Source organism: Pecten maximus, chromosome 19, assembly GCF_902652985.1.
Source record: "Pecten maximus chromosome 19, xPecMax1.1, whole genome shotgun sequence".
Lineage (NCBI taxonomy): Eukaryota > Metazoa > Mollusca > Bivalvia > Pectinida > Pectinidae > Pecten > Pecten maximus.
Window position 1 is genome coordinate 27,476,763 of NC_047033.1, and position 13,469 is coordinate 27,490,231.

At 39.4% G+C, this 13,469-nt stretch overlaps 1 protein-coding gene across 1 annotated transcript in view; it reads right to left on the reverse strand.

The window, feature by feature from the left end:
- Nucleotides 1–13,469, reverse strand: part of LOC117317340 (low-density lipoprotein receptor-related protein 2-like) — a 132,073-nt gene that overhangs the window by 33,931 nt on the left and 84,673 nt on the right. Inside the window, 10 exon segments of the mRNA XM_033872140.1 lie at nucleotides 775–906; nucleotides 1,670–1,771; nucleotides 4,669–4,815; nucleotides 6,774–6,896; nucleotides 8,199–8,315; nucleotides 9,020–9,277; nucleotides 9,969–10,079; nucleotides 10,712–10,992; nucleotides 11,494–11,677; nucleotides 12,943–13,179. Coding sequence (XP_033728031.1) covers nucleotides 775–906; nucleotides 1,670–1,771; nucleotides 4,669–4,815; nucleotides 6,774–6,896; nucleotides 8,199–8,315; nucleotides 9,020–9,277; nucleotides 9,969–10,079; nucleotides 10,712–10,992; nucleotides 11,494–11,677; nucleotides 12,943–13,179 — 1,692 coding nt within the window.

Consider the following 13,469-nt stretch of genomic DNA (forward strand, 5'->3'; position numbering starts at 1 on the left):
TGAATATATTTTTCAGAAACCAGTTTTTTTGTTCACCTACCACAGTTGAGTGACGACCTACCACAGTTGAGTGATTACCTACCACAGTTGAGTGATCACCTACCACAGTTGAGTGACCAACTACCACAGTTGAGTGATCACCTACCACAGTTGAGTGACGACCTACCACAGTTGAGTGATTACCTACCACAGTTGAGTGATCACCTACCACATTTGAGTGACGACCTACCACAGTTGAGTGATTACCTACCACTGTTGAGTGATTACCTACCACAGTTGAGTGATTACCTACCACAGTTGAGTGACCACCTACCACAGTTGAGTGACCACCTACCACAGTTGAGTTACGAACTACCACAGTTGAGTGATCACCTACCACGGTTGAGTGATTACCTACCACAGTTGAGTGACCACCTACCACAGTTGAGTTACGACCTACCACAGTTGAGTGACGACCTACCACAGTTGAGTGATTACCTACCACAGTTGAGTGACCAACTACCACAGTCGAGTGACCAACTACCACAGTTGAGTGACCACCTACCACAGTTGAGTGACCACCTACCACAGTTGAGTGACCACCTACCACAGTTGAGTTACGACCTACCACAGTTGAGTGATCACCTACCACGGTTGAGTGATTACCTACCACAGTTGAGTGACCACCTACCACAGTTGAGTTACGACCTACCACAGTTGAGTGATCACCACCACAGTTGAGTGACCACCTACCACAGTTGAGTGACCACCTACCACGGTTGAGTGACCACCTACCACAGTTAAGTCCTTTCTCCTCGTCGCTGTTATCCCCGCAGTCATCATCACCATCACACACCCATCTCCGTGAGATACACTTTTTGTTGTTACAAACAAATTGAGTCCCGATGCAGGCCGAGCTGTTGTTAACTGTAATACCAATTAGTGATAGTATTCGGAGATGAACTAGTATCAACCTGATTTCCTATAGCTACTTCGCTCTTCCCTAAATTAGCATCTATCTTTACCACACAACCTTGACCAGCGATTACCACTTAAATCTTAATCTTTACCACACAATTCCTACTCTCGATAACACCCGACTAACAGTACTTAACCAAATGACCAACAATAGTTGACCAAATATAATATTCTATGTTTGTATGAGTGTCCTAAGTGTCCATTTTTACATCTGAACTGTCTGTCTGCCTGTCATCCATGCATCTATGCATGTGTATGTATAAAAGGACTCAAAACTTAAAAGCTAGGTGTTCATGGTTTGTGAAATGCTACATGGTTACATCAACAATACTTCACCAAATAATTACAAATGACCACTTATAGTACATGTACTTGACCTTGAACAACATTACTTTGACCTTGGCCTAAATTATTTTACCTTGACCAATAATTCATGACCTTCACCAAACGTTACTTATTAGGATAATACTCATCAGTACCTGCTTATCATAAATTTACAAACTTGTCACAGACAGGTGGCTATATATAAAGACACATTTTCCTGGTATACTGGGGATACTAGCCAATCACAGACTCTAGATCTGATGGTCCTAATAGGGAGGTATGGTTTTATTATTTGAACAATATTCCTGCTATTTTTAAGATAATATAGACATTGTTCTCTTTAAATAGCACACATTCTAATTACATTTGACCTTGACACTGTACTTACCACATGTAGGGGGTTCGTCCTCACCAGCTCCACAATCGTCATCACCGTCACAGTACCATGACCCTGGGATACACTTGAGTGACTTCGTGCAGTAGAACTGACCTACAACACAACAAGTTTGGGTATCTTTGTGGAGTTCCTGAGATAAACTGTATCAAACCCCGAGACTTATCAGATATCCTGAGACACACAATGTATCAAAACCCGAGACTTATCAGATATCCTGAGACACATAATGTATCAAACCCCGAGACTTATCAGATATCCTGACACACATAATGTATCAAACCCCGAGACTTATCAGATATCCTGAGACACATAATGTGTCAAGACTTCTCAGATATCCTGAGACACATAATGTATCAAACCCCGAGACTTATCAGATATCCTGAGACACATAATGTATCAAACCCCGAGGCCTATCAGATATCCTGAGACACATAATGTATCAAAACCAGAGACTTATCAGATATCCTGAGACACATAATGTGTCAAGACTTCTCAGATATCCTGAGACACACAATGTATCAAAACCAGAGACTTATCAGATATCCTGAGACACACAATGTATCAAAACCCGAGACTTATCAGATATCCTGAGACACATAATGTATCAAAACCCGAGACTTATCAGATATCCTGAGACGTATAATGTATCAAAACCCGAGACTTATCAGATATCCTGAGACACACAATGTATCAAAACCCGAGACTTATCAGATATCCTGAGACACATAATGTATCAAAACCCGAGACCTATCAGATATCCTGAGACGTATAATGTATCAAAACCCGAGACTCATCAGATATCCTGAGACACATAATGTGTCAAGACTTCTCAGATATCCTGAGACACACAATGTATCAAAACCCGAGACCTATCAGATATCCTGAGACACATAATGTATCAAACCCCGAGGCTTATCAGATATCCTGAGACACATAATGTATCAAAACCCAAGACCTATCAGATATCCTGAGACACATAATGTATCAAACCCCGAGGCTTATCAGATATCCTGAGACACATAATGTGTCAAGACTTCTCAGATATCCTGAGACACATAATGTATCAAAACCCAAGACTTATCAGATATCCTGAGACACACAATGTATCAAAACCCTAGCTCATCAGATATCCTGACACACATAATGTATCAAAACCCGAGACTTATCAGATATCCTGAGACACATAATGTATCAAAACCCGAGACTTATCAGATATCCTGAGACACATAATGTATCAAACCCGAGACTTATCAGATATCCTGAGACACATAATGTATCAAACCCAAGACTTATCAGATATCCTGAGACACATAATGTATCAAAACCCAAGACCTATCAGATATCCTGAGACACATAATGTATCAAACCCCGAGGCTTATCAGATATCCTGAGACACATAATGTGTCAAGACTTCTCAGATATCCTGAGACACATAATGTATCAAAACCCAAGACTTATCAGATATCCTGAGACACACAATGTATCAAAACCCTAGCTCATCAGATATCCTGACACACATAATGTATCAAAACCAGAGACTTATCAGATATCCTGAGACACATAATGTATCAAAACCCGAGACTTATCAGATATCCTGAGACACATAATGTATCAAACCCAAGACTTATCAGATATCCTGAGACACACAATGTATCAAAACCCGAGACTTATCAGATATCCTGAGACATATAATGTATCAAAACCCGAGACTTATCAGATATCCTGAGACACATAATGTATCAAAACCCAAGACTTATCAGATATCCTGACACACATAATGTATCAAAACCCGAGACTTATCAGATATCCTGATCGTTGAAGCACAATGTGCCGATGGACGCCAAATTGTAATGAATACATGCAGATCATGCTAATGAACTAACTATCACATGTTTTATGACCTTTCTCTTTAAAACTAGGATTGAACTGAATGATCTCCTTTTTCCTACCTAAACTTTATAAATCTTATTGACTCTCAGTATCCTACGAGTACCTCTAAATTTAGTACATGCCGACATCTTGGAATTTCTGTTGGGGAGATTGTGTAAATTGTCAAGCCTGAGAATATTCATTTATAGGCCTTCTCTTGACAATTTCATCATCATTGTCCAATATGAAATGTGTGAAATAGCCGCGCTTCATAAAATCACGGGCATCTGCTGCTGGTCAGTATTTATAGAAAAATACAAAAGCCCCTACTTCTACTATATCAACAAGGTGTGACACTCGTAGATCAGATGATCGACTGTGGAACCAAAGTAGGCTATTGATTGGTCGACAATTATGGTTAATATCGTTTACAGAGCTGTCGACCAATCAGATTGCCACTTGCATACCGCTCTAAAATATACAGATTTACTTCCGTTCCACAGTCGATGCATCGTGGCTATGGTCTATTTTCTCATCTTTAAATCATTGTCACATGGCAAAATAATAACATGGATTGATATTTAAGGATTCTAAACCAAGGTACCTTACTGAAATTTATGTGTATTTGATATTTTAGTCGAATTAAACTTAAATTCAAAGTGAATAAAAGCTAAATTAATTAAATTTAGATAAATTAATCTTACACAGGGTGGATATAGATAGCTGGCACACGCTATATGACGCTGCTCAAAATAACGTAACGTCATCATTTTACGTTGAGTAACCAGATCGTAAATGATGATGTCATCAATTTTGACGCACATTACAAGGAGCATTGAAGACGGAGCGATGACAAACTTTCATTAAAAGCTTATGTTTGGTTGCAAGTATGTGAGAAAATTATTCAATCATGGGTCTGTTCCGCGAATAAGGATATCTCAAACCTCGTGTAAGAGTTGAGATATCCCTGTCCAAGGAACAGACCCATGATAGATTCTATTAAACCACATCATCACCCTGTGAAGTATATGAGAAAAAACATCAGCAATATTCAAAATACTAGACATGTTACATGTACAGTTGAGGAGAACTATGGACGTATAAACAGACTTTATACAAACCTAGGGGACAGGTGACTTTACGACAGAAGAGTGGGTTTTCATCTGAGTTGTCGCCACAGTCGTTATCGCCATCACAAAGGTACTGACGAGCCAGGCATATGTTACTGTTGGGACACTTGGTCTCTCCAGGGGCACATGTCTTCTCCGCTGTCAATTAGAAAAGGGGGGATACAGAAGTTATAGGGGGAATACAGTAGCTATTGGGGGGGATACAGAAGTTATAGGGGGATACAGAAGTTATTGGGGGGATACAGAAGTTATTGGGGGGATACAGAAGTTATTGGGGGGGATACAGAAGTTATTGGGGGGGATACAGAAGTTATTGGGGATACAGAAGTTATTGGGGATACAGAAGTTATTGGGGGGGGATACAGAAGTTATTGGGGGGGGATACAGAAGTTATTGGGGGGATACAGAAGTTATTGGGGGGATACAGAAGTTATTGGGGGGATACAGAAGTTATTGGGAGGGGATACAGAAGTTATTGGTGGGATACAGAAGTTATTGGGGGGATACAGAAGTTATTGGGGGGATACAGAAGTTATTGGGGGGATACAGAAGTTATTGGGGGGATACAGAAGTTATTGGGGGGGGAAACAGAAGTTATTGGTGGGATACAGAAGTTATTGGGGGGATACAGAAGTTATTGGGGGATACAGAAGTTATTGCAGGATACAGAAGTTATTGGGGGATACAGAAGTTATTGGGGGGGGGATACAGAAGTTATTGGTGGGATACAGAAGTTATTGGGGGGATACAGAAGTTATTGGGGGATACAGAAGTTATTGGGGGGATACAGAAGTTATTGGGGGGATACAGAAGTTATTGGTGGGATACAGAAGTTATTGGGGGGATACAGAAGTTATTGGGGGATACAGAAGTTATTGGGGGGATACAGAAGTTATTGGGGGGATACAGAAGTTATTGGGGGATACAGAAGTTATTGGGGGATACAGAAGTTATTGGAGGGATACAGAAGTTATTGGTGGATACAGAAGTTATTGGGGGATACAGAAGTTATTGGGGGGATACAGAAGTTATTGGTGGGATACAGAAGTTATTGGGGGATACAGAAGTTATTGGGGGATACAGAAGTTATTGGGGGATACAGAAGTTATTGGAGGGATACAGAAGTTATTGGTGGAAACAGAAGTTATTGGGGGGGGGGATACAGAAGTTATTGGGGGGATACAGAAGTTATTGGGGGGGGATGCAGAAGTTATTGGGGGATACAGAAGTTATTGGGGGGGATACAGAAGTTATTGGGGAATACAGAAGTTATTGAGGGATACAGAAGTTATTGGGGGGGATACAGAAGTTATTGGGGGGGGGGAGGGATACAGAAGTTATTGGAGGGGGGATACAGAAGTTATTGGAGGGGGGATACAGAAGTTATTGGGCAATACAGAAGTTATTGGGGAATACCGAAGTTATTGGGGGGGGGGGGGGGGGGGGGGGGATACAGAAGTTATTGGGGGATACAGAAGTTATTGGGGGATACAGAAGTTATTGGAGGGGGGATACAGAAGTTATTGGGGGATACAGAAGTTATTGGGGGATACAGAAGTTATTGGGGGGATACAGAAGTTATTGGGGATACAGAAGTTATTGGGGGATACAGAAGTTATTGGGGGGGATACAGAAGTTATTGGGGGGATACAGAAGTTATTGGGGGGATACAGAAGTTATTGGGGGGATACAGAAGTTATTGGGGGATACAGAAGTTATTGCAGGATACAGAAGTTATTGGGGGATACAGAAGTTATTGGGGGGGATACAGAAGTTATTGGGGGATACAGAAGTTATTGGGGGGAAACAGAAGTTATTGAGGGGAAACAGAAGTTATTGGGGGGGATACAGAAGTTATTGGGGGATACAGAAGTTATTGGGGGGATACAGAAGTTATTGGGGGGATACAGAAGTTATTGGAGAGATTTAATTCAATTTAAAACAATTATAGTACTGTAGATGAAAACATTACATTTGCCTGTCCCATGCCAGGGTGTCTAAATAAGGACATAGCTCGTTATCAAAATGTTGAAATGTAACAAAAGCATTAAAATCGAACCATGGCATAGGAAGACACAACAGTTGAATATACTTACGACAGTTAGCCTCCTCTGTACGGTTGCCATCACGGCAGTTGTCGATTCCGTTACAGACCAGGTTCTTGTCAATGCAGCGAGAATTACTACAGGTGAACTGGTCACTTCCACAGGGCTTGTAGTCTACAACCAGTATATATATATCACTGTTACATACAGGGCTTGTAGTCTACAACCAGTATATATATATATCACTGTTACATACAGGGCTTGTAGTCTACAACCAGTATATATATATATCACTGTTACACACAGGGCTTGTAGTCTACAACCAGTATATATATATATATATATATATATATCACTGTTACATACAGGGCTTGTAGTCTACAACCAGTATATATATATATCACTGTTACATACAGGGCTTGTAGTCTACAACCAGTATATATATATATATCACTGTTACATACAGGGCTTGTAGTCTACAACCAGTATATATATATATCTCACTGTTACATACAGGGCTTGTAGTCTACAACCAGTATATATATATATATATATATCACTGTTACATACAGGGCTTGTAGTCTACAACCAGTATATATATATATCACTGTTACACATAGGGCTTGTAGTCTACAACCAGTATATATATATATATATATATATCACTGTTACATACAGGGCTTGTAGTCTACAACCAGTATATATATATCACTGTTACACATAGGGCTTGTAGTCTACAACCAGTATATATATATATCACTGTTACATACAGGGCTTGTAGTCTACAACCAGTATATATATATATCACTGTTACATACAGGGCTTGTAGTCTACAACCAGTATATATATATATCACTGTTACATACAGGGCTTGTAGTCTACAACCAGTATATATATATATATCACTGTTACACACAGGGCTTGTAGTCTACAACCAGTATATATATATATATATATATATATATGGGTCAAAGAAGTAATATGAACAGTATAATCCAGATAACACTGGATCCTCACATAAATGTATGGAGGATACGAATTACTTGTAATGATTATATGGGGCAAAGAAGTAATTCAAACAGTGTGAACAATAAGGCTTGTTAAATTTTCGAGGCAATCCGCCCCTTTATCAAAACACAAAAAATTACAAATACAATCACATAATATATATAAGAAGTACTGGAAATACAATAAAATACAATAAGAATAATGTTTTAGTAACTGGGATTGGGATTGTTAGATCTTCTGCAATTTTATGATACTGTAATGATTTTTACTTCTGAATGCAATTGTGTACTATGTACTTTACACTGTATGAAAACTTCTGAAAAATACCAAAAAAAAAAAAAAAATCTATGATAGTATAAATTATCATTGACAATGACTGAAAGGTGAGTGTCTTAAACTGTGTGATTAAACTATCAGGTAATTCAGCATGTTTATAAAAAGGGTTTTATAAACTGATTGTCGTCTTACCGCAGTCACGTTCATCTGAGTTGTCCTGGCAATCGTTGTCATGGTCACACCTATAGCGTGGTGGAATACATCTACCGTTGTCACAGCGGAAATAGGTCGGGTCACAGGTGTGGGTCGCTGTAATATAGAGGTATAACAGTTCGGAATATTAATCTATTAACATTTCATAGCATCAGCAACTTCAGTCCAAACACAGACTGGAGTTATTTCCCCTGTATTGGATATAACAGAAAATTGGTAACATTTTTACAGGAAAACAACTCCTCGTCCAAATGCGATCCTCTTCGATGTGATGGATGAAAGTAATTTTCCTAAAGTAGGGCTCAAAATGGATATTTTTACCTGGTGGCCTGTTTGGCTACCAATTCATAAAATCTAGGCGCCAACTTTTCTTTCTCAACTTTATTCAGACTTTCCTTTCTCTTCTTTAACTTTATTCACACTTTCCTTTCTCTTCCTAAACTTTTGCACAAAGGTTCCTCAAGACTTTTTTTTCTTTAACATTTTTAAAAAAAATTATCACAATTACAACCATGGTGAAAACAAACATCCCCAGGATGTAAAATTGACCAAAAACGTAAACCACAACTCCTATCGACTCAAATATGAATTCTCACCGAAACAGAAAAGAGCCTGAAACTCACATCAGCAAAAACAAAGGAGACTCATCAAACCCAGATGATCACCTGGTGTCTTCAGCGAAAAGTTTTATAATCACATTACCGGTAATAAAACAAAAGATTTTACTGGAAACTTAGCTTTGAAATGGTTACCTCAAAACTATTCTTTCTTTTTTAAATGTGTACAGTATATCAACCTACCACACATGTTGGGGTTTTCATCGGATCCATCTTTACAATCCTCGTCCGAGTCGCACACCCAGCGATGACTGAGACAGCGTCCGTTGGCACACACAAAGTTCTCTGTACCACACGTGTGGTTAAGTGGTACACACGACTTGCCGTCCTCGCCTAAAGTCAGGCCGATGTCACTACACTGACACTCTGCCTTACCCTCTGGTGCGGGGTGGCAGCTGTGGGCGCAGCCTCCATTGTAAATCTGACAAGGATTGGCAGTACCTGTGAAATTTCAAACTAATATCTGTATATTTGTTTGACTTTGCAGGACTTTATTATATCGTGTATATCAGTCACTCTCACATGGAGATATTGTCACATCCCACCCGCGAGATACCGTCACATTCCACCCGCGAGATATCGTCACATTCCACCCGTGAGATACCGTCACATTCCACCCACAAGATACCGTCACATTCCACCCGCGAGATACCGTCACATTCCACCCAGCGAGATATTGTCACATTCCACCCACAAGATACCGTCACATTCCACCTGCGAGATATTGTCACATTCCACCCGCGAGATACAGTCACATCCCACCCGCGAGATATTGTCACATTCCACCCACAAGATACCGTCACATTCCACCTGCGAGATATTGTCACATTCCACCCGCGAGATACCGTCACATTCCACCCGCGAGATACCGTCACATTCCACCCGCGAGATACCGTCACATTCCACCCACGAGATACCGTCACATTCCACCCGCGAAATATCGTCACAATCTATATATACTATAAAAATTAATTATTTTAGCTACTAAATGTTGCCATTGGTAATGAAGAGTTAAATCTAAATGATAAATGTTAAGTGAATTAAATAAACTTCTTCGGGCACAACTAGGTCCCTATACTGGGGATCACACTCTCTAGAGACCAATCTGTAGTACGCTACAATAGGTACGTACATTTCTGGCGCTGACTTGAGAAAACGTTGATCCCCATTGGTCGATGGGTGATTCCCTCTTTCATCACGATCATGTTTGCTCCTGTGTGCTTCTCCGCACGGTAAACACCATCTGATTGGATAAAAATGTTTAATTGAACATTAGTATACATGAACATTAGTATACATGAACATTAATATACACGAACATTAACCTTTGTGGCTGAACACAATATAATTTTATTATTTTTGAAAAGTAAGTGACATAAAGATATGATATTAGCTCATGTGTTTGCAATATCTCCTGCTTCTGAAGATTTCATACATAATATAAATAAATAGAACAGTTATCCATTGCTTCAAAACATTTTATAATCTTAATCCTAAAATATTGAACAAAACTATTAATAATCAACTTAAAAAAGCTATTTGAAACTTATTTGTTTCTTTTAGTTCTACAACTGGCAGCTAGATTACATGTAATGTCACCAAGGATGAGGAGAAGGATTCATTTGAGGAAATTATTGACTACCAGCTTGCTCCAGAGGAGGAGATTTCATAGCAAGATATATTAAATAAATGGCTTAAATATCTGTTAATGTCTAATGATTTTTCTACAACATTCAATCATTTAATAAAACGCTGTGACGCCGCAACGTCATGACGTCATGAAAAAAGTCTCACAAATTGGAAAAGCCCAATGTGGAAGATCTCCCACACATTGTGCTACTTAGGAAGAAGTTAGCGCTCTTAACGAATCCTTACGTAATGTCCAGTCAGTCCAATAGATGTAGTGTTTGTGGACAGTCATGGAGAAGGGGTGGACGGTGGACTGGACAATGACCTCACGATATTGACCGTTGAGATTAGATCGCTCAATACGATCACGCAATGCATCCGCCCAGTATATCATGTCTCCATCGTAATCGATGCTCAGACCGTTCGGCCAGCCCAGGTCCGTTGATACAATTGTCTTACGATTATTTCCAGACATTGTTGCACGTTCTATTTTTGGGAGACGTCCCCAGTCGGTCCAGAACAGGTACCTGACACCAAAATGACATACATTTAATCATTAGTTCTATAAAATCAATTTTTGCAGGAGTTAAATGAATTCCAACAAAAAACCTGCTGGTTTTCTGATAAGAAAAGCAATAGATTTTTTTCCCTTCAATTTGAAAATGAAAATAAATCATTTTAATGTGACAGTAGTGTTATTCGAACTGATTATTTTTCCCACTAATGCAATGATAATTCCCTAAATCTTTAAATCTGGATTTGTTCATGCAATATCCAGCATCTTATTCCCTTTTCAATTAATTTGTTACATAAAAATCTACAAAAAAATCCCAGTTTTCCAACAGGTGGTTATTTCTTTAAATATGCCAGAACAAAAGAGTACTCTATGCTTAAGTAATAAGTGTAAGAGTTCCCTTTTTTTGCAAATAAATTATTATTTCGCAATTATTGGACACTTCTAAAGGATAAAATTCAAATATTTGACTTCATATTAATTATATTTCAGTTTTGCAAGGGAGACAACTCACCCCTTACAGGGATGTACAGCCACAGCACGCGGATTTGCCACATTGGCAAGCGCGACTTTATTTGTTGCATTAAAGTCGAGACTGAAGATGCGACTGAGGAAGACATCTGCCCAGTACATCTTCTGTCCGACCCAGTCAGTGGCCAGACCCTCCGCAGTCACCGTCTTCTGGAGGCTTTCAAATGCTGTAACATAAACCATATTATAAGCCAAGGGTCCAACATAAACTGTGACTCCATATTTATACTGTAATAAGCCCAGGGGCCAACACATAAACTGTGACTCCATATTTATACTGTAATAAACCCAGGGGCCAACACACAAACTGTGACTCCATATTTATACCGTAATAAACCCAGGGGCCAACACATAAACTGTGACTCCATATTTATACTGTAATAAGCCCAGGGGCCAACACAAACTGTGACTCCATATTTATCCTGTAATAAGCCCAGGGGCCAACATATAAACTGTGACTCCATATTTATACTGTAATAAGCCCAGGGGCCAACACACAAACTGTGACTCCATATTTATACTGTAATAAGCCCAGGGGCCAACACACAAACTGTGACTCCATATTTATACTGTAATAAGCCCAGGGGCCAACACACAAACTGTGACTCCATATTTATACTGTAATAAGCCCAGGGGCCAACACACAAACTGTGACTCCATATTTATCCTGTTATAAGCCCAGGGGCCAACACACAAATTGTGACTCCATATTTATCCTGTAATAAGCCCAGGGGCCAACACACAAATTGTGACTCCATATTAATACCGTAATAAGCCCAGGGTCCAACATAAACTGTGACTCCATATTTATACTGTAATAAGCCCAGGGGCCAATATAAACTGTGACTCCATATTTATACTGTAATAAACCAAGGGGCCAACACAAACTGTGACTCCATATTTATCCTGTAATAAGCCCAGGGGCCAACACACAAACTGTGACTCCATATTTATCCTGTAATAAGCCCAGGGGCCAACACACAAACTGTGACTCCATATTTATCCTGTAATAAGCCCAGGGGCCAACACACAAATTGTGACTCCATATTTATCCTGTAATAAGCCCAGGGGCCAACACACAAACTGTGACTCCATATTTATCCTGTAATAAGCCCAGGGCCGGGACCAACACACAAACTATGACTCCATATTTATACTATAATAAGCCCAGGGGCCAACACACAAACTATCACTCCATACTTATACTGTAATAAGCCCAGGGGCCAACACACAAACTGTGCAATTCTACAAGGTTCTTAATTCAGAATTTGACCTTGGATGAAAGAAAGAAATTCTTTATTAAAGATTAATAATATAATCATCCTTAGTCATACAGAAAACTGATGACTTTAACCGGTTACAATTATCTCTGAATTTGACATTTAAACGTAAGTGACATTAATTGACCTTGATTTTTACCGAATGACCTTACATGTAATATTGATGGTGTCTACAATATCTTCTACTTCTGAACTGTCAATCTTGACCCTGCTCAGTTTTCGACCAAGCACCTGGGAGAAGTAGATGTACTTGTTGGTGTAATCAAAATCGACAGCGACGGCGCCACTGAGCTTCGTGATAGGAGGGAGAGGTGCGGAGTGAACGTCCGGATCCAGGGACAACGTTATAATCTCGCTCTCCGAGGCAACAATTAGGAAATCGGACGGAGCTGGAAAAATTAATCGATAAAAAAATGAAAAAGATATATATTTTTTATATTATCAATACAAGTACTTCTGCTCCCCTAAAAATATTCCCTGATGTCAGGACCAATTAAAAGTCACCTCAAAAAATGATAAACAAGGAAATTCACAGTCAAACTTGGTTATGTCAAACTCTTAACTGGAAGACCCTCCGGAACTCTGAAGTCAAAATTCAGTTGCAACTGTAAAAATTATATATAAAATGTCCATGAATATACTTGGGATATCTTGAAGATTTGCTTGGCTCAACTGGGAG